A 21,897-nucleotide genomic window follows, 5' to 3' on the forward strand; every position below is an offset into this window, starting at 1 on the left:
CCTTTCCCTCCATCCCAGGCAGGCAGCAGCAGCCCCTGCTCAGCTGGACTCTGTCCTTTGGCTGGTTCCAGATGTGAACTCAGGCACTGAGCACAAAGTTCTGAGCACGGGGAGCAGCGATGCAAGCAAAACAGGAAGGATCCCTCCTGAAAGGTGGAGCACTTTGCGCTTTGACATCGGCTCATGCCTCAACCATGTGTGTTCTAGTTGTTTCTGGTGTCGTCAGTCTTGGTGGGGCTACCCTTGAAAAGCACCCAGAAGGGTTGGCTGGGACACAGGCCAGGGCCACAACATCCAGCCTCCAGGTGTCTGTGTGTGTGTGTGTGGGGGGGCTTGTTCATGGCTCTCCATCTCCACATGCTGCCGACATGGGCCGGGGGGAGGGCAGGGGCATGTGGAGGGCAGGGCCAGGAGGCAGAACCATCTCACCGGGCACCAGCCGGCCGGTGGAGTCTGCTGCCAGCTGGCCACACTGCTGTTGCTTGGCTCACTTTGGCAAGAGGCCAGGCTGGCCGTGTGGAAGTGGGCAGTCTGTGGAAACGCTGCCGGACTCGGACTCTCCCGGGCCTGCGGCTTGCCATCTCATTGGGCTTGGTGACTGCTGCTGGTGACTGCTGTTGCTCTGTGTGTGTGTTTTTCAAAGGCATGGCTTTCTTCACATTAATGTGCTTGCTTTTCATATCTGCATTGTGCCATAAACAGCCCCCTTGGGATGGGTGGCATCATGCTTTTTCAAAAGTAAAGTCGATCAGGCCCCACTTCGTAAGCCTGCCATGCTGAAGCGTGAATCCCTCTCTTCGGCACCCGCAACGTTAGCACAAGGCGTGGAGTGCAGAGAGGCTGCAAAGGGCTTTCCTTCTTGGGGGCTGGAGGCGAAGCCCAGGAGGGCCCTCAGCCGGTGTCCTTGCTCTCAGCGGCTGAGGCGGCCCTCTCTTTCCTTAGGAGTGGCCCTTCGGTCTTGGGCAATGAATTGTCCCTGGGCCACTCACTGGCACCGCCTGGAGTGAGGAGCTTCGCTGGACTGTCCGGCGACTGGATGGCGCCTTCTGCTTCGGAGCCCTGAGGACAGCCAGCCTTGGTCTTTGGGTTCCACACCAGCCGCGCTCGCCAGGCTGGACTCAGGCTCTGCCAGGGAAATGAGCCGCCTGTCCCCCTCTTGCCGGAGGCAGCGGCAGCAGCTGCACACAGGCACCGGCCTAATTGCCGTACACAAGGGCGCGTTGCGGGCGGTGGGGGGGGGGGAGATGTATCGAGACATCAGTGGGTTCCTCCTGCTTTTGATGGTCTTTCTGCATATTGATCAGTGCTCAGAACATGAAAACAGGACTCCATCATGCCCTTGAAAGTCTCCCGTTTGGCTGGGAATTCCAAGCGCCGTCGTGTGCATGCACAGGGAATAGAAAGGCGTGAGTTTTCAGGGTGACTCTCTGAAGGGCACTTTGCTCAGGCTCGAACAGACTGAGGCATGCACACCGTGTGCAATACGGCCGCACAGTCTTCATGTAGGGGACGTGGTGGGGCTGGCGACTGTCCTCTGCCCGGAGATCAGGCTTGGGCAAAGGGGTGATACAGGAGCAGCCATATTTAAATATGTAAGACTGGGGTGCCGAGAAGGGCAAGGGGGGCAGTTGTCTTCAGAAGGAGAGGAGAGCTGGTCTGGTGGCAGCAAGCAGGACTGGTCTCCTTAGCTAAGCAGGGTCTGCCCTGGTTTGCATTTGAGTGGGAGACTCCATGTGTGAGCACTCCAAGATATCCCCCTTAAGGGATGGAGCCACTCTGGGAAGAACAGAAGGTTCCACGTTCCCTCCCTGGCAGCATCTCCAAGATAGAGCTGAGAGAGACTCCTGCCTGCAACCTGGGAGAAGCTGCTGACAGTCTGTGAAGACAATCCTGAGCTAGATAGACCAATGGTCTGACTCAGTATACCACCGTTTCCTATGTTCCTATGTAAGGCTGGAATGACAAAGGATGAGTTTACCCTGTTACAGAAGCCTCTTTGGGGAGAACCGATGTCTGTTGTCATTTTTCCTCACTGTCTCTTTCCAGACAACTTTTTTTTTAAAAAAAACCTGTATAAGATCAAGGTAGTAGGCCTTTGGGCCAATTTTTGGGGAGAGGGAAGGACACATCCTTGAACCTGCTGGGAGGAGACTTCTGAGCATCGCCTCTTATCCCTGGCTGCTGTATTCCTGTGCTTTGCTGAGATGAAAAATGCCGCTCCCACAGCAACGGGCCCCAAGTGCTCAGGCAGAGAAATCTCCAGGCTTTTAAGAGCTACTCAAGCCGAAGCTCCCAGCTTCCTGTTGACAAGGGGGGCTGCGGGACTAGGGAAGCACGGCCCTGCCATCCCTTCTCGTCCCCATTTATAGTCACCGATCACTTTTCATTCCTCCCTTTCTAATGTAATAAAAAGATGGTGGTGGAGGTGTGTGTGTGGGGTGGGGGGGGTGCCACCCTTTCTCAGAGGGTGGTAAGTGTCTATCAGTGAAACGCTGTCCTCTGGGGAGGGGGGAGCTATAGATGTAGCAGTAGGAGAAGAAATGGGCAGAATGGACGTTTGGGGGTGGGTGGGATGGGTCAGAATGTGGGGACTTGTGTTCTGGCTCTGCAAAGATTGCTTCCGCAAAACCACATTTTCAGGCAAAAACTGCTGCAGGGGAGAAGATGTTACTGGACACCTTCTCCCCCCCACCCACCCCCCCAACCTCCTGCAATGGCTTCTCTGCCCCCTTCTTGGCTTCTGGCTGGCTGCCGTCGCTTTAGAGCTAGGATCTGCTTCCCACCCAACACCCTGCATGGCAGTTAAGTCCAGGCCTAATTAAAAATGGGCATTTCTGGAGCTTTCTTCAGTTTTATCAAGTTAATGAGAGGTTTTAATTGCATTAAGACACATCAAATAAATGGCGGGATATAAACATGTTTTTCCAGTGCTTTGAGCCAGCAGGGAGGCTGTAATGCTGCATCTGATGCAGAGCCCTCTGCCTAATGAAAGGCAGAGTCTTAAATAAGGAGACCATCAGCATGGAGGGAAGCAGCCCCCCCCCCGCACCACCCTGCAAGCTTCCGGGGGGGGGGGGAAATGCTCCAACTTGTCTCATGGTCTCAAGTTGCCAGCCAAGCCAGGCTCAAGTCAGGAATCCCTGCTGGCGAATGTAGCTGCCTCCTTCCCTCAACGCTGCAGCTGATTCAGACAGGATGGCCACTGGGCAGAACTCATTGCCTGAGGAGGAGCTGCAGCGGCCTGTGGCGATGATCTCGTGGGCGAGGCAATGGCCGGCGAAACATCCATTTTGGGAACACAAACCCGCAGAGGAAAAACGGGGGGGGGGGTTCTTTTGTAGAAATTCGTTTTTTATTTAAAATTTAAAACAATATTACCTCATACAGCAAACTGTGCACTTTGATATATCACAGTGTCTTAAAAAGGAAAATAATCAGTTTTTTCTTTTAAAACTTTAAACGCAGGGGTTTTTTTTAATTTTTTGGAAACTTTATTTACATCTGCCTAGAATGATCTGTAAGTAACACAGTTACTATGAAACCAAAATTGTTACAAAATGTTTACAAAAAACTATATTCATAGAAATTTCTGCATGTCCACAAAGGAATAGTCCCCTGAATGTCACAGAGACCAGTTCTGTTCTGCCAGTTGTGGTTGAGAAATACGTCAAGGGAAACTTGAACCAGACAGAAAAAGGGCCTTTGGCAATGGAGGCCCACGGATCTCATCCTCTGAGCTTGCAGACTGGCCTCGTGCGAGCGGATCGTGACCCTCTTCTAGAGCCAAATCAGCATTGGTGATGAAAGAACATGGGCTTGCGTGGTTGTGAGAATATGTGCGCACGTGTGTGTGTGTGTGTGTTTGAAATTGGCCTCACACAGCAGCTTCACAACTTTGCGTTAGTCTGAAGTTCAAGAGCTCGTAGTCCAAGGCCAGAAGGGACCTCAAGGAAGGAGCCGGCGAGTCTGTCCTCTCGCAGAGCCCCGCGGCGGGAAAGGATGCACTGAAGACTGTGCCCCAAGGCTGGGCATTTGCTGTTCTTGACGGCAAACAAAAGGAGCAGCTCCTCGGGGACCTCCAGGGCCCCACCTGAGCCGCAGATCCGCAGCACGTCTCCTCCTGCACAAGGCCGCTGAGGGAGCTCCAGGCAGGCACGGTCTGCTCATCTATTGGGGGCTGGCTGAAGAGCAAAACTAAGCCATGACCCCAGATGCCCCTCAGGACGTAGCACTCCAGAGAAGGCCTTCGCTGAGGGCGGGCTGGCTAGCTGAGCCCCAGCCACTAGCCACTCAGCCCAGCACCATGGTTCTGTCAGTGGCTGGTGAGGAGGGGCAAGCCGGGGGCCTCCACACGGCCACTCGCTGGTTCCCACGGCACCCTCTTCACCTCCGGCAGTCCTAGCCTTTGGAAAGCCAGGATCTCGTGGACCGTGAGGCACCAAAGACCAAGCCTGGTCTCCAAGGCAAAGGTCAAGCCAGCCGCAGGGAGCCACCTTCAAGCCCCAAAAGTGCTGCGTCATGCACATGGTGGCTTTTCGACGGTCCAGTGCACCTGGACGCAAGAACAGGATGGAGTTTTCCAAGGGTTCGGAGACCAAGGTCCCTGCATCATAAGAAGGTCTTCCCAGTTCTGCAGAAGTGTCGCTAGCAAACAAGCTCTTAAAGGAGCTTGTTCCTGATCTAATAATACATTTCTGTTCTGTGGATTTTCTAAAATAAGCCGGGCATCAAAAATGGAGGAGGACACAAACTGGGTGCAACATTCTGTGCTGCTGAAACAAGAGGACGAATCAAGAAGATCTTGCCAGTTAACTGGAGTGTGGATTGGACTGGCCTGAGAACGACGACCCTTTGCAGACAAGCCATTGTGGTGGCAGGGAAATGGCTACTTTCTCCCAGGAAGGATGGGGCGGCCTCAATTCCAACCTCATTGCTCAGGGTGCAAGTGGCAGGGAGGGGAGACTTGAGAAGGGCGCTCAGGGCGGGTCCCGTGGCCACGGCTGCAGTCTCTGTGGCTGCCACCGTGCTCTAGCCCAACGTCCCCTCCTCCAGAGACACCACGAAGGAACACAAGAGCTCTTTTGGCATGCCCTGCACGCGGCATTTCACCACATTTCCCCCCCAAACGCCATGGCTTCTGCATCCTGCCTGTGTAGTAGTCTGCGTCTGCTTTCTGAGGGAGAGGGCAGGGGGCAGAAGGGAGGAGGGGCGTGGAATGGGGCAAGGAAAGGGAAGCCAGGTGGGGTGGAAGGGGACCTCACAGGCCCTCGTGGCCAGGAGGAGCAGCTCTGGAAGGGAAGAGCAGGAGCTGCGGAGGGGGTGCCGAGGGCCAAGGGTCTGTGTCTGCAGCCCTGCCTGGAGGCGGAATGGCCTGACGGGACCAGCCCTTGAGAGGCCTCTCTCTGCAGGGGAGGGGGGCACCGGGGCTGGCTAGCACGGCTGCCCCTCCCTCTCTGGCTTTCTCCTGGCACTGCCTGGGCGGGCAGGAAGCTCCTGCAGCCCCAAAGGCCTCAGAGCAGAGCAGAGCAGGGAGGGAGTGGCCGGTTCCCAGCGGCCGCCATTCCAAGAAGGAAACTCCTGCAGGGGCAACATCCCCGCCCGCCCACAGGCAGGCCCAGAGGCCCGTCCGTTGCAGTGAAGGCAGGAGGTGAATTCTGCCCCCCCCCGGGACTGAAAAGCAGCTGCTGCTGGCTGGGAGGGGCCTTAAGCCTCTCCCCTCGGACAGTCTGTCCTCCCAACACTGCCTCCCCGCCCCCGCAGAGAAAAGCCACTCGGGGGGGGGGGGGGGGGCTGCAACTGGGAAAGGGCTGAGGCACCCCCCTCCCAATGGCAGCCTCCCCGTGCTCGGCCTTTCACTCGGAGGGGAAGCTGGCAGCAGGAAGGGGACTACACGGAGCGCGGCCTGGGCCTTTCCCGCTCCCTCCGGGCCGGCTGGCCCTGCTCTCCTCCCTGCGGTCCCTGCCCAGGTGCTGCTGGGGACCCACTGGAGCAGCCGCCCCTGCTGAGGATGCTGCATGGGCTTGATTCTCCCTGGGGGGCTGGGCTGCTGGCAGAAAGAGCCCAGCACCTCCAGCAGCCTCCCCCCGCCCCCCGAGGCGGCAGCCCCAGCCCCCTGCCATCAGCTCCAAAGGCTGGGGCATCCCCCGATCCCGGGTCGAGGCCTTTCCCTGGCCTGCCTCCCAGCACTGCCCCCCCCCCCCCGCTAGCTGGAGAGACGGTTCGGCTTGGACCGCTGGACTTTTGAAAGGTGTGCAGGGGCTGCTCTTGCCAGGTGTGGCGTGGACATCGCTAGTCACAGCAAGGCTGGGTGGAGTTCGAAGGCAGCTGACTGCGAAACCAGCCCGACCATGTTTCCGTGCATGTCGTCACTCGGCCAAGAGCTTTCTGGGAAACAGACCCCGAGAATCTGTGTCTGGTCGGCGATACTACAAACAGGAGTGAGGAGAGAAGCAGAGCACTCCTGGTGTTCTTCTGAGATGGCAGCAGAAGGCAGTCTTTGGTCATTGGGAAAGGAGACCATTAATGGCCAGCTGGCAGCGGCTAGGCAGCAGCTCTTCCTTCTGATAAACACTTGACCTGACTTTCAATGGAAGGTGACTCAGGCTGCAACCCTGTGCATGCATGCTTACCTGGGAGTCAGGCCCACTGCACGCAGTGGGGTGTTCTGCTCAGCAACCATGCATAGGATCCCAATGATCGCCAAAGCCCATGGGCTGCTCCCCCAACAGTCATGTTTGGGCTGGGGTAGCAGTGTTGCTCATTGCCTGGAATGTTATCAAACCTCCCCCCCCCCAAAAAAAATTTAAATGCTGAATAGTATCCACCTCCTCCCCTCCCTCCCCCCCCCCGACACACCGGTGAAGCCAACGGAGTGGCCATCATTTGCCATTGGCAAGTTTCACCAGGGTTTCTCCCCCCTGCCAGGTCTGTGGCCTTGCTTGGTCTTACAGGATTGGCGTGGAACAGGCGGCACTGAGGTGATAAAGAAGCAACTGTCGAGGGCACGGTTCCTCCTCCCAGGCTCCAGGAACCAAACCAAGCCTCAGGAAGCTTGGCTTTGTGGCCAGCACCTCTCCTCTCCTCTCCAGGGATCCCATGAACTGACACGAAGCCCATTCCCCTCTCTACACACCCTCAGCCACATGTATGACAAAAACAGGTGCTTCTGTGGCATCATCTCCTCCTCCTCCTCCTCCCAGGAGGATACAGACACGCAAGCCAGATGCGGGGGGAGGCGGGCTTCCTGATGTGCAGCAGGAGTTCGGACAGGACTGAGGTAACAGGTCACAGTTTTGCTCCTTCCACGGAAGGCAGTGGCTTTGACAATGAATCGCATCCTCTCACTCATCTCCCCCCACCCCGACCACCCCCACCCACGTGAGAACTCTGAAGTGTGCTGCGGCTGCCAGATTCAGGCTGCCAGATTCAGGGCGCCACACTGTCCGAACCCCAAGTCATTTTGTTTATTGCCATACTGAAAAAGGAAGCGTTGGATTTGAGGGCTTTGGGACGCTTCTCTGTGCCAGATCAGCCGACACCCTGCACGGTGGCTGCTTCCGCTCATGTGTTATGTAAACATCAAGACTCCTGGATGCGGATGGGCGAGAGGAGAAGCTGGGGTCCGATGCTGAGAGGCCTGCTGTGCTGAAACCTCGACTGGGCTTGTTCTTAGTCAACCAGCCCCAAACTGAAGACATCACGGTCCATGCGCTGAGTTCCGGTTCCCAAGTCGGTTGGTGGCTGCAGGTGCCCTCGAGGCCTGGTGCTCCAAAGGGAAATCCAAGCCTGGCTGAGTTCTCCCTCTCTCTCGGCTGCCGCGATGTGGACGTGCATCCCTTCCCCTCCCAGCAAGCCCCTCCCCACTTCTCACCCCGCCTCCTGCTAGGGGAACACGGGCGTCAACCCTGTGTTGCAGGTCATGCTGTCTTTGCCAGGGAGCCGCCGGTCGTTGAACGTGTGCATGTTGATCACCGCATCTGTCTTCACCATGAGCGGGGGCTGGGGGGGCTTGTGTTTCACACGCTGGTGGCACGTGAGGGAGAGCCGGATCTCGTCGGCCATGGCACTGCAGAAGGAGCGCTGGGAACAGAGGGGAGGGGAGGGGAGGGGAGGGGTGAGACTGGCATGAGGCCGGGCAGCAGAGACCCCCAGGGCGGGGGCAACATGGTGCATGGCTTGGGAAGGCCGCCGGTGACGCCCTCAGGGATCCTGCCCCACTGATTTGCTCAACTCAGAGGCTGCAGTGACAGCCCATGAGCCGTGAGCAGCAATACCACCTCGATGGGCATGAGAAGCTCGCGGCATGGAGTGTGTGTGTGTGCTAGAGGGCAGAGAGGGCAGGGGGCCACTTCTAGATCTCTTCAGAATGCACCGTGAAGCAGCTAGAAGGCTGCTGCCTGGTGTTTGAACAGCTTCGTGACCTTGGGCAGAAGGAAGGCTGAGTGAGACGCTGCAGCCAGACTGACTCGGGCTGCGTTCTGTCTGTGCCGTGTTTTGTGGACATTTCAAGGTTGGATGGTTTGAAGCACTGTGTTACTGTGATGGAATGGAGACATTTTAATTTCATTATTAGTTGTGTTGATGATCTGGATTCATTCTTGGAATGTTGTCCCCTGCTAACTGAGCAAAGAGGCACCTTAAAAGTGGCGATTCTCTTTATTTAGCAGGGGGAGAGCAACTGGCCCTATCCACCCCCAGCACAGCATCCCTCCAGTGGCTGTTGCCGGTGACTATCTCATGTTTCTTTTTTAGACTGCGTGCCCTTTGGGGACAGGGAGCCATTTTATTTATATCTGTGTAAACCACTTTGGGAACTCTGGTTGAAAAGCGGCATATTTATTTATTTATCATATTTTTATACCGCCTGATATGTACATCTCTAGGCAGTGTGCAAATTTTAAAATATTTAAAAGTCAAAACAGATGAAAATACATGACACAGTAAAAACGGCATAAAACAGTTATTATATAGAAATATTTGTCGTATTCGTAATGTTAACTGAGTTGCTTTGACAGTGATAGATTAGGGTTCATTTTGAACGGAGTTTTCTTTGGTTGCGATTCCTTTCCTTTCCTGGCAGGAGTCAGGCCCACATGAAGGGATCCCTTGGCTCTGGGCTTGGATTGCTTTGCCATTAATATATCTGACCTGGGGTGTGCGGACAAACACTTCCATAGTTCTCTGGGCGGGGGGGGGGGGGCGGGGGGGGGGCGCCCACCCAGGAATGTTGACCTTTGCTGTGGCTTTGCTGTGACTCACCTGTGATTCTAGCTACTAGCAAGCCAGCCAGTTTTTGCCAAGTCAGTGGTGACCTGAGATTCATCAGTGTTTCGGTCTCCACCTCAGCAGTGGTTGGAAACACCTTCCTTGCAGCTGGAACTGGCAGAGAAATGCCCTCCTCCAAGGCCTCTGTCTTGGGGTTTCTAAGACTTGGAACATGCTCAGCAAACAGCAGTCATGGGGGGGAGGTGATCTGGGACGACTCTAGTGGGATTAAAGCCCCTTTCCCCTGTGGGCCAATATGGCTGCTCTTTAACACTAACCAAAACATGCCCTGGCAAAACATGTGCAGGGAGCAATGTGCAGTTGGACCCAAAGGGGAGTTAGTCCTGAGTGGAGTGGGTGAGGCACTCCTTTCTACTCAGATCTTTTGGGGCCCTCTTTCTGCTCCAGTGGAGGAGAAAGGAGTAGTTGGCAGGGGCGTAGCCACCATTGTGCGAACGGGTTCAAGGAACCCGGATCGCCAATGGTAGGGGCCGCTGAAGACCCCAGGGGGGCATGGTTCAGGCTCCAGAAAAGCCCCAAAGGAACCCCACCCCACCCATGCCTGGGCTACTAAGAGCCACAAGTGAGCGCTTGCCCATCCTTCTCAGGCAGTGTTTGCTGCCTGAAAGCATCTATTCTCCCTTTCTCTCCCTCTCTGGAGGGAGAGAAAGGGGAATAGATGCTTTCAGGCAGCAAGCGCGGCCTGAAATGACAGGGAAGGACTCGCTCGAGCTCTTCGGATCTGGAGGCCACGCCCCCTTTGTGCATGACATCACACACAAATGGGGCATGGCCTCAAGCTCCAAAGAGCCCGTGCAAGCCCTTCCCTGTCATTTCAGGCAGCGATTGCTGCCTGAAAAGGATGGGCAAGTGCTCGCTCGTGGGCGGGGAGGGGATTTCTCTCAGGGCTCAGGCACGCCCCGTGCGTGTGACATCACACACATGGGACATTGTCAGAGGGTCCACCGGGCAGGGCTGGACCTAGGCTGCCGCTCAGCTGGCTCTGCGGCTGGTGGCTGGGGATGGCTGCGACCTACCTGCTCACGCTCCGCGGTCTTGCGCAGCTTGTAGATGAACTCCACCGTGGCTACAAACACGGAGAGGACCAGCCCAGCCGCCAAGACGATGAAGAGCCCGCCAATGTTGTGGATGCCGAGAGCACTGGCTTCTTTGCTCTCTTCCTCCGGGCAGCCACTGGCTTTCCACCATCTCTCTTTCATCTGGTACAGCTTGTCATTCTCCTGGAGCTGGAGGATCGCGATGGTGATCTTGTCTCTGTATGGGGAGCCTGAAGGTGGGAGAGGCAGCCATGTGAACAGATAGCAAAGGGGCCAAGGGCAGGACAACCGCCTCTGCTCTCCAACCAAGGCCATCCAATACATCTCCACATCCAGAAAAGTGCCTTATTGTTTGGAAAATCTATTCTGGTTTTGCTCCTCATGGTTAAGGGGTAGGAGTGCTTCAGCCCCCGCCCCAACTCTGCAGCTCCTGAACATTGTATCCAGGCCCCTCTGTGGCTTCTGATGTTTCAGCAGGTGTTGCCCACATCCAAGAAACCAGTGAGTTTTTAAAAATGAAAGCTGTGACTCTGCAGAAGCATCCAGGCAAAATGTGTGCCCATTATGTTTCCACCTCCGTGGCTAAAAGCAACTTCAGGGGAGCCTTCCAACTGCAGCCATGGTGTGGAGCGAAGACCCCACCCCCAGCCCACCCCACCCCACAGCATGTCATGGCCCCAGTCCATATTGGGGGCCCTACAGCCATGATTTGAAAAAGAAAGAGTGGTTGGGAGCCCCACACCATTTCTAGTCTGGCCGTCTCAGTGCCTTTCACCCCTAGTCAGGGTGTGGTGTGTCCTGAGATGACCCAAGAGGCAGGCTGGGTTGCTTCCCCCAGAGCCAAGAGGTTAACTCGCTTTCCCGCTGCCAACCCAGCTGGCCAGCAGCCCCACCCCACCTGCCCACAGACATCTAGAGTCGTTGCTGAAAACATGGCCTTTGTCCTCCAGCTCCTGCCACTGGGCCCCTTTGCCCCACCACCACCACCACCAAGGCACAGCTGCTGCTGCTGCTCCTCACCCATGGGGGTGCCAATCCCGTAGCCCTTGGAGTCGATCAGCCCACCAATCTGGGTCAGGTTGCAGTTCCGCTGGGTGATGTACTCAATGGCCGTGGATTCCATCAGCAGGGCATAGTCCGAGGTGAGGGTGCGCTGGATGCCTTCCTCATTATTCTTCACGAGAGCAGAGGACTTGCTGCTCATGAATGCCCACATCTTTTCAAAAGTGGAGATCCTGGATTTCTGAGAGGGCGGCCCCATGAAAAAGAAAAACCGAAAGAAGTCGTGATGAATCTGGAGGGTCTGCCCCAATACTCTGCTGGTCCTAAAAGCCAGACCACCTGTCCAGTCCCTTGAATGGGGCACTGAAGAGCCAGTAGGCAGGCACCACCAGCTACCCAGGTCTTCTGCAGAGCTACCGAAATCAGTTTGAACACTGATCCGGAAGTAGGGATGAGCCTCAAGCACTTCAGTGCCCGCCGAAACACTTTGGCTCCCTGGCACCAAAACCTTCCGGTGCAGGGCGAGGGATCCCCTTAAGAGGAGGCAGGCAGGTCCTCCAAACCCCTGCCGCCTCACCCTGCTGCAGCGCTGTTTAGACCTAAAAAGCTGTGTGAAAGCGGCCGCTTGTGCCACTTGCCCCTCTAAAATGCCGCGCTGCGGCGACGGGATGCTTCCCTGGCATCCCTCGTGTGGCGTCGGCACGTAAATGGCCAAGGAAATGCCAAAAGGAAAAGGAGTTTGAAAATAGACCGCAGAGAAGTCAAGAATGCTTTGTCACTGCAAGTGCTTGTGCCAGGGGCGTAGCAAGGTTGGAGTGGGCCCAGAGACAAGATTTTAAAATGGGGCCCCCCCACTCAAAGTCCAGGGCCTCCGCACATCCCAGGCCCCCAAGGATTTAAGTCTGATATTCCAAAATAAGTATGCTGCCTGGAAATACATTTCACTGAATACACACACGCACACGTCACAATATATAGTGATATACATTGAGTACTATACATTTGTTTTACTTTTAATGCCTAGAACACACTAGAAAGATGAATTATTAAAATGGGCCCCTCGCTGCAGATTAGCAAAGGAGACTTTCAACCATGCAGGGTGAGCCTATGTTTGTTTTCCCAGAATTCTGAACAAATTCAGTCAAGTTTGATTGCAGGAGGTTTTTCACAAGAGGCTTTTAAAGCCCTTTAAGACACATCTCCTCTGGAATGGAGGTGCTGCATTCACATGTTGGCCAGATTGACCCTGAAGTCCCTGCAAGTTATTGGGGAGCAGTTCACACACAAGAAAAATAAAATAAAAGCACCACACATGCTTCACAGTTCTCACTCAGACTTTCTGGGTTACAAAACAACTTGAACATAAGTGCATTTATAAATGAATGAATGAATAAATAAAATTAATAAAATACTGTTCCAGAAGTTTTTGCAATTTTCTGCCATGAAACAAGCCACTTATAGGACTTTTTAGATAGTTTTTTTTAAGTCAGCAAATTTTCCAAGCTGTTTCAAAATAAATATTCAGAGACTTCTCGGTCCCTCCTCCCCCACCCCCATATCCAAGCCCTATGGCAAGCAGATCCCTATATATGCGGGGGGGGGGGGCGGGAAAGGGAACCACAAAAAGGAGTTCACACTCTACCTGGCAAATGCTGGTCTGGGTTAAGCAGGGCAGCAAGGGGTCTTCTGCTGCAGAGAACACTCTGGCTGCCTCCTCCTTCCTGGCTGGCTGGGGGCCCTACTCGAGTTCAGGCTTCACTGCGGCCTACACGGAGGCCTCCGTGGAAGCCCCGCCCACCCGCCGATCAGCTGAGAGGCGGGAGAAAAGGAGCTCTTGGCAGCTGGGCTGCTCCCTCGATTGCCGGCCAGGAGAACAAGCTGGAGAGACGGCGAAGAGGGCAAGGGGCTGAGGGGCCTTGGGGCTGGGCAGGGGGCAATGGGGAGTCACGTGAGGTGCCTCTGGGGGGCCCCTCCAGGCAGTGGGGCCCCAGACAACTGTCTCCCCTTGCCCTATCATTGTTACGCACCTGGCTTGTGCTGTGATGATGTCCAGGTAAAGCACAGCTCACCTCCACGTTTGTCTCTGTTTGAAAAATGTGGGAAGACTGAGTTGTGTTGCAGGTCTGTTGCAACAGCCAAGGGTGTGCATGGACAGGCCGTGTCAAACCAGTTCGCCTCAAATTGGGGCCGGTTCATCAGTTTGATCATGGACTGAAGTGTAGCCAGTTCAGTCAGTGATGGAACCAAACCAGGCCCAGCTGGGGTGAAGCGCTTTGGCACGATCAGGGGGCCAGGTGGGGGCGGCGAGTAAGTGAGCTGCTTACCTGGCCGGTGTGGGGCCGGTGCCACTGCTCACTCCCTTACTTGCTCGCTGCCCCTGCCCAGCTGCCCCCTGCGCCTGAAAGGACCCCTCACTCCCTGTGCCGGTCACCAGATCCCCCTCCCCAAGTCTATCCCCCTGGGTCAGAGATGTTTCCCTTTGGATCCACTATCTGGAAGTCACCTGGCTGCTACTCCAATGATCAGCATTGCCTCTTCTTTAGAGCCCACTTCTCTGACACAAGCCACACTGACAGTACCCAGGAGGGGGGCTGGGGATCCTGACGGGGGGTGGCGCTATATCGCAATCTGCCCCCTGAGCCATAACAGCCTTATGAGAAGCAGCAGCCCCTTTAGAACGCTGATGTTGACGCTCCTCCCGCACAAGTCCAGCTGAGAAGGTCCCGGGGAACTTCTGCCCAAGACCTGACCGAGCACCATTGCCCATGATGTCCTCACTCAGCCCAGACAGGTCTCTGGTCAAAAAAGACAAGTGTGGAGGAAAAAACCAGAGGCGTGTCCACATATCACAGGAAACAAGGGCTTCGATTTCTCCACATCCCGCTATTCAAAGGAACGCCGTCTGCCTCCTGCCGACATCCTCTGACTTGACTGACTTCCACTGCACACCTTTGGGGACAGCTGCAGGAAAGCAAAGCTGGGGCTCAGCACTCCCCAGGATGGAAGGCTTCCAAGATGGGTCTGCCGGGTTCCCACCCATTGCCTTCACACTGCCATAAAAGTCAGTCGCGCTTCAAAGGAGAGCAGCTCCAATTAGGCCTAGGCTTTGATTACATGCAAATTAACTCTCACTTTCTATTGCCACATCATCTTGGAGAGGGCATATTCTTTTTTAATAACCATATTAGTTGTCAAATGTCCACTGTAATTGCTTGTCATTAAAAGCTAACAGTCAATACAGCAGGCAATTAACAACATCAGCTTTTGAAGTTAATCAGGTATCTGTCATCTATTGATTTAAGTGCCAGGCAGCAATTAACACACACACACACCCCCCCCAGAAGATTTATGGAGACACGACACCCTTTGTTCCATGATGATTGGATGTTATAAAGAGACTCTCATTTCTAGTCAGTGAATGGCTGTTGAAATGGGTTGTTTTGTTGAAATTAAGAGAGGCCTCTGCATTCGGGGCCCCTCCTAAGGACTTTGGCACCCATTCTCCTGGGACGTAGCCTCTGCACAGTTTGCCAGGAAATGTTGCTGTGGAGGCCGCTCTCCCCCCACCCGCAAAGGGTCATCATGATGTGGAGAAGGCCAGCAAACTCCGCACACTCTCTCCTGGGGGTGCTGCTCGTGGAGTGAGAGAGCTGAGTCAAGGCCATCAGCAACAGGCCTGGATGCAGCAGGGAAGCCCCTCCAGGGACTTGGACACACAGGGCTTTTAGTCTGCATCTCCTTCGGAATGGAAGGTGCAGGTCCACATATCTGCTGGCTATCAGGGACCAGTTCACACATGATTCTGCTTTCCCCCGAATTACTGTTGTGCATTCCAGTTCAGCCCAAATTATGACTGGGGTAAGATAATCCTCTATTTGTGGTGGCTTTTTTTGAAGAAGCAAAAACAAGCCCAAGCTTTCTGGTATGCCCCAACTCTTCTCCAGCAATGTGTGATGGGGCAATTATTTGGCTTTTTTCAAAACTCGCACTTTCGTCATTTAAAAAAAACCAAAAACTTCAAGTGGGGGTGATCAGCTTCAGAAAGAGCCTGCAGCTCGGGAGGGGCTTTCACTGGGCATCATAAGAGGAGGTGTTAAGCCTTGCCTGCCCCCAAACCCCCCCCCCTCCATTTTCAGTCCATAAACAAACTTCAGCAGCACAAATCCTGCCACAAGTTTTCACATTCAGGTTACAAAACTGTCCTTAGTTACTGTTTGGCTATCATAAGCCTTTCTTGTGCTGGAGAGGGGGAGATTCTGCTCTCTGTCTCAGTGGAGAATTCCACGGCCACGGATGTAAGGGAAAGCCAGCCCTGCCCTGCATGCTCATTCCTTGACCGAAGAAATGTTTGTTACCTTTTGGGAACATTCACTCCCCTTTACCAGGCTTTCCATATGCAGAAGTTGCTGGAGGACGCCTGGAAGCTTAACCATGGAGACTACCGCTTCAGTGCAACCTGAGCCCTTTGTGTCTGAGCTGGTTCCATGAGGCTGCAGTTTTCTTCATCACGGACAGAATGCAAGGATTTCTACTTTAAACTTCTGTAGCATCTTAAATGGTCAGGCATGGGGGACATGATGAAAGTGAGGAAGGCAGTCACAAAGGCAAGTTCATTATAAAAATCCGCAAAGATCTGGGTCAGATTCAGCCGGTTCAGGCTAAGTATTCTGTGGTTTTGACTAGTCAATCCTGCAGAACTCCAGCTGTCAAACTATAACAACAAACAACAACAACAACAACAATGATGATGAAAGGAGGCAGCTCCTCCTGGGTTGTGATTGGATGGAGGAAAAACCCAGAGCAAGCTGTGGGAACACACACAGGAGAAAGAAGGCAGAGAGGAGTCAACCCTATATGAACGGCCCATCTAATCCCCCGAATAAAACAGCTGTGAATCTGCTGCAAAGCAGATCCGCTCTTTGGATACCCGGCAGCATGAAGCCCTGTTTGGATAACTCCCTGGAGATTGCTGGGCTTGTCTGTACTATTCACTTCCCAAGCATTTTGGCTGGATTCTATTGGCTGGCTTCGGGTGGCTTTGCTTGTGGTGTGACGGCTGGGCAGCCACTATCAAGGCAGCAGTGCAGTCCAGGAGGAGGCCCCACCCACGGTATCCTGCAGGTAATTGGCCTGAGCACACCTGAGGGTCCTGCTCTGACTGTCTCCTTCCGACCTGTCCTGCTCCCTCCCATCCCCACCACTTGGGCCCCGCTCTGCTTCCTGCCAAGTTGCTCTCTGTGCCCAGGAAACACTCCTCCCCCCCCACCCCCGGATCATTAATTAGGGAAACCCTGACTGTGAGCTCCGGAGAATTAGGAACATTTGTCTTTCTTCCAGCCGGCTTGTACCACCCGACACAACAAATGTGCTCCTAGCGTGCAAATGACAGGCAATCATGCTACGAAAATGTTGGCCAAGAACCGCGTTGACCGTAGCAAATAGGACAAGCATGGCAGGCAGCGGAATCCATTCTCTGCAGTCACGGCTCGGGAGCCTCTTCTAATAACGGGTCTTTCAGGGCCAGACGGCCAAGCAAATTAATGGGGCCGTCCAGAGGAGCTGGCAAGAGGCACCTCCCTCAGACCTCGATGTTGTTGTTTTTTAAATCATCATCTAAAGTAACTCCCTGGCTCTCGTTTTTCAATTCCAGCAAGTATGAAGAAATAAATTGATTTTCAGCAATTGAGTGAAGATACTAAATCCTGAGAATTTAACATTTCTGTACACTCACGAAGCCACTTGAACAAAGTTTTTCCTGCACTTTATTAACACACCAACAGGGACCACCAAATAGAGCTCCCAGCCTTCAAGAAGACTATTACGCAGCAGACAAAAATTCCTTTATATTTCTCCAATATATTTGGCAGGCGAAATACAATCCTTGCTTTAACGCAAAACCTCTGTTTTTCACAGATGCCATGCTAAAAAGGCCCCCACATTCTGTGATCACTTCAGATTCCGCACCGACTAATAGGGCAACATTAAGAGTCTATGCACTTTCAGAGAGCAAGTAAATACCTCTGCTCCCCCATGCCTTACCATCCGAGGCAGCAAGAAATGCAGAAGAGGCAACGGCCACAGTGTGATCAGGAGGTTGTCAGAGGACTCCTGTGACCTGGGCAAGGCAGTGTTCCCAGGCCTGGAGGGGATGCGGGCCAGGGATCTCCTGCTTCACCTGGTTGTGTGTGTGGGGGGGGGGGTGTCCCAGCCCCTGAGTCACTGCATGTCTCCCACTCAGTTTCTTTCTCTGGACTTCCTGTCCCATCTCCCACCTGAGGGGTTCCAACATATAGGATCATGACAGATGCCCGGAACTGGAGACAGCAGCACACTCCATGACGTGAGGCCTGGCAACCAGCGCAGAAGAGAAGAGCTTCTTGCATCTGGAGGTGTGACGCCTCTGTGAATGCCACCCCAGTTTTCTTTTGCTTTCCAGTCAATCCCAGCCAGATGGACCCAGGCTCCGGCTCCGGCTCCGAATGAGGCAGTGTGTGCCGAGGGCCCAGAGCTCAGGGCTAGGGCAGAGGCTCTGGCAGCATCCCCGGCAGAACAGACCATACTGAGCTTAGTGTACCAACAGTCCAGCTCTGTTCAGGGCTGCGTGACCCTCCGGGATAGGGTTGCCATATGCAAGCATTCCCAATCTGGGCATCCTAAACTGCATGTTATGCAAATTGGTTTGAAAATAATCTGCATGTTATGCGAATTAGCTGGTGTGCAGTCCAGTTGAATTGTATTTGCTCTGGATATCGACCTGCAATAGTTGGAGAGGATCTGTATACCCAGACTTGAGATCCCAACACTTCCTAATATACCACGTCCATTTGTAACCTTGTCTAATTAGCTGTGTGTAGTGCTGCCATGGGTCCCTCACCAGCTACAGACTACCACCCCACTCCATTCCCAAATAACTGGGGTGAAGATACCAAACAAAAATTCATGCCGAGAGGCTGTGCTGAGTGCCTTTGCTTCACCACTAAATTCGACAACTGACCCTACCAAACGGGCACCAGGGATTAAGGCATTCATGCCTGAGTTTGTCACGGTCACCATATACACCCAGAGAGAAGAACATAAAATGTAACTCCAAAATGACTCAAAAGGAGTCATTTTGGAGTTACATTTTATGTTCTGTACATTTTATGAAGATTTAGAATATGAGTATAAGCTGGAACAGAGCAGGGGCAGGGAGAATTCATGGTGGTTTAAAGCAAAATATTTTAAAAAACCACAAAAACAAAATACTACCTGAAGAAGATAAATGAAGACTATACTAAATTTGAGATATTAAGAGATATTAATTGAATAAATAAATTGAATAAATAAACAAACAAACAAACAAACAAACATTAATGGCAGCAATAGACACAAAAAAATTTAAAATGCACTGAGTTTCTCAGTTAGGGCTGCAATCCTATACACACTTCCTTGGGAGAAAATCTAGAGACTTCGGCAGCAACGGCCGCTGGGAGGGGTGCTGTGCTGGGCTTCGACAGGGCCAGTTGCTCCCCACCCCCCTGTTCAATATAGGGCTTTCAAAGGGGCCTCTTTGCCCAGTGAGCAGAGGTGAGCCCGTGAGAGCAGCCACTGCCGCCGCCGCCGAAGCACCCCCTCCCCGCTACCAGGGAATAACTGAGGAGTGTCATTCTTGGCTGCAACCTCACAAAACCTCGCTGGTGGGCTATTTATAGCAGGAGCTACCAGCAGCTCTTCTGCCCTTGCACTTGGTTGGAAATCCAACACCTGCAGGGCACAGAGAACTCCTGCCCTCCCACGGATCAGCTCAGGAAACATCCCTCCTGGCAGCCGCTGCTCAACTGCACGCCTACCAAAGCATGTGCATGATTGTGCATGAAGACACACCAGCAGCAGCTGCAGAAGCAGCCCAGCTCTCTCGATGGGCGTGGGTGTGCTCCAGAGGTGCCCTGCTGTCGTTTTGAAACTGAGCAAGCCCCTTCATGTTCATTGGCATTCATTATCCCTTGCCTGGGGGCCATCTCTAGAGCGCTTCCTTCAGAGCAGGCAGGCTCAGTTCTAGGCCCTGGGCCATCGTATCCAGGAGGGAGGCCACTTCTGAGCCAGGTCACCTCAGGGGGCAACCAGAGCAGGATGAATCCCTGGCAGTATCCTGCCAGTCCTAGGAACTGCTGTGTGTATGTGAGAGAGAGAGAGGGTGGGGGCTGTACCTTGCCCACTCCTGACCACAAACCTCAGATATATTGTATGGAACGCTGGCAGCCTTGTACTTGGCCCCATTGGCAGACAGCCTGGCCTCCCTGAGCGCCAACACAACCCCAAGCCAAATGGCCAGCATGGCTTGCCCATGATGGACAGTGGACGATGATGTCATTTAAGTGGGCTGCTGCAAATGACTCCAGCCCACTGAGGACCTGCTCCATAAGATGCTGAAAACATCAGTCCATGGACTAGATAAGGTCCTGGTGTCAGGAAAGGCAGTCTTCTCCTTGGAGGTCAGGGAAAGGGGGATCTGCCAGTACCCCTTGGTCAGGTCAAGGGTGGAGACGAAGATGGTTGCCCCAGAAATTCTAACAGGTGTGGGGTAGGTGTTGGGTTCAGGGCCTGGAAATCCATACACAGCCTTGTGGACCCTTTGGGCTTGGGGAGCACGAGTGCAGGGCTACTTCAGCTTTTTGGCAGCTGGAGGCTGTTTGGGACTGGGTGGGGGAAAGAAGCTGAAGCTTCATCCAGATAAGACAGAAGTGCTCTGAGTTGGTAAAACTGATCGTCCAAGTAGTGAGGTGAATGGGGTCTTGGACAGGGTCACACTCCCTCTGAAAGTCAAAGCCTGCAGCATGGGGTGCTTCTGGACCTGACACTGTCCAGCGTCATTGACACTGTCCATTCTGGACCTGACACTGTTGGAGACACAGGTGGCAGCAGTGTGCAGAGGTGCTTCCTACCTGTTACGGCTGCTACGCCAGCTGCTGCGGCCCTAGTTGGAGAAGTCAGACCGGACCTCAGTCACTCATGCTTTGGTAAGATCCAGATTGGACTACTGCAATGCGCTCTATGTGTGGCTGCCCTTGACAATGGTTCAGAAGCTTCAGCTGGTCCAGAATGCTGATGCAAGGATGCTCATGGGCTCAAGTCACTTCATGTGGCAGCTCCATGTTACTGGTCTGCTTCCAGGCTAGATTCAAGGTGCTGGTTTTGACCTTTAAAGCTCTACACGGCTTGGGGCCAGGGTACCTGTTGGACCGCATTCGCCCATAGGAACCTGCCAGGGCCTTCCGCTCAGCAGCTAAGGCCCTGCTCATGGCCCCACCAATAACAGAGATCCAGTTGGTGGGGACTAGAGACAAGGCCTTTTTGCTTGTGGCCCCTCGGATTTGGAACGCCCTCCCTGAAAAGCTTCACCATGCTTCCTCCCTCAATGCTTTTTAAAAACAATTAAGAACACATCTTTTTAATGTTTTATCTGCTGCTTATATCTGGTAGGTTCTTTAGTTTTTAAAGTTATCAACTTTTAGCATTTTATTAATAACTTTTAATTCAAAACTTTTAAAAAATGTAATTTTAAATGTGGTTTTAGCCTGGTCTTTAAATTTGTTTAACTTTATTATTCTTTATTTTACATTGTATCTTTTTTATACAATGGAGGAGAGCTGGTCTTGTGGTAGCAAGCATGACTTGTCCCCTTAGCTAAGCAGGGTCTGCCCCGGTTGCATATGAATGAGAGACTTGATGTGTGAGCATTGTCAGATATTCCCCTCAGGGGATGGAGCCACTCTGGGAAGAATATCTAGGTTCCCAGTTCCCTCCCTGGCAGCATCTCTAAGATAGGGCTGAGAGAGATTCCTGCCTGCAACCTGGAAGAAGCCACTGCCAGTCTGTGTAGACCAAGGATTCTCAACGTTGGGTCCCCAGATGTTATTGGACTTCATCTCCCCTAATCCCCAACCAAAGGCCACTGGGGCTGGGGATTATGGGAGCTGAAGTCCAATAACATCTGGGGACCCAACGTTGAGAATCCCTGGTGTAGACAATAGTGAGCTAGATGCACCTATGGTCTCACTCAGTATATGGCAGCTTCCTATGTTCCTATTAATGTTGTGAGATTCGAAGACCCACCCTGCCAGTTTTGTGCATTCGCAGCGCATCTCCCCATATACCAATGTCGTTATTGCAGGGGGTTGTTCCAGTTATTGGCAGGTTTTCTACCCTACTAGTCCTAACTAAACTGGTATAGAGTGGCACCTGGGGGGGGTGTAAAGTGTAAAGAGTAGGGCTGTGCATGAAATGGGTTTTGCATTCCATGCCAACCTTGCAACAGAACACAAAACGGCCCAAACATTCAGACTGGAACACCAAGGTGAGCCGGTGTGTCCACAGTGAGGGTGGTGCTGGGGTGGCGGCGAGAGGTCCCTTTAACATTAAAGCAATCGAAGCTCTTCTTTCTTGCCAGGAATAAGGTGCCCGGCTGGCCCTGCAGTCTGAGGCCATGGCGCTCCGGCAGGCATCCCGCACAGTGGCAGCAGCATGCCTCTGAAGTTCACCTGGCCTCCACGTATGCCTGGAGCCCAGGTGAGCTCTGGAGATGTGTCGCCACCCC

The 21,897-nt window shown here is 53.5% G+C and overlaps 1 protein-coding gene across 5 annotated transcripts in view; it reads right to left on the reverse strand.

Moving 5' to 3' along the window:
- Nucleotides 1-7,448: 7,448 nt before the first annotated feature.
- GRIK3 (glutamate ionotropic receptor kainate type subunit 3) overlaps nt 7,449-21,897 on the reverse strand; it is a 179,193-nt gene continuing 164,744 nt past the window's right edge. For all 5 annotated transcript variants that reach the window (XM_053268204.1, XM_053268202.1, XM_053268200.1 and 2 more), the window contains exons 14-16: nt 11,343-11,565; nt 10,302-10,552; nt 7,449-8,079 (exon numbers count right to left, since the gene is read on the reverse strand). In XM_053268204.1, the coding sequence (XP_053124179.1) occupies nt 7,882-8,079; nt 10,302-10,552; nt 11,343-11,565 (672 nt within the window). In that variant the 3' untranslated portion in view covers nt 7,449-7,881. The remainder of the gene's footprint in view (nt 8,080-10,301; nt 10,553-11,342; nt 11,566-21,897) is intronic.

The sequence above is a fragment of the Hemicordylus capensis genome, chromosome 7, assembly GCF_027244095.1.
Source record: "Hemicordylus capensis ecotype Gifberg chromosome 7, rHemCap1.1.pri, whole genome shotgun sequence".
NCBI lineage: Eukaryota > Metazoa > Chordata > Lepidosauria > Squamata > Cordylidae > Hemicordylus > Hemicordylus capensis.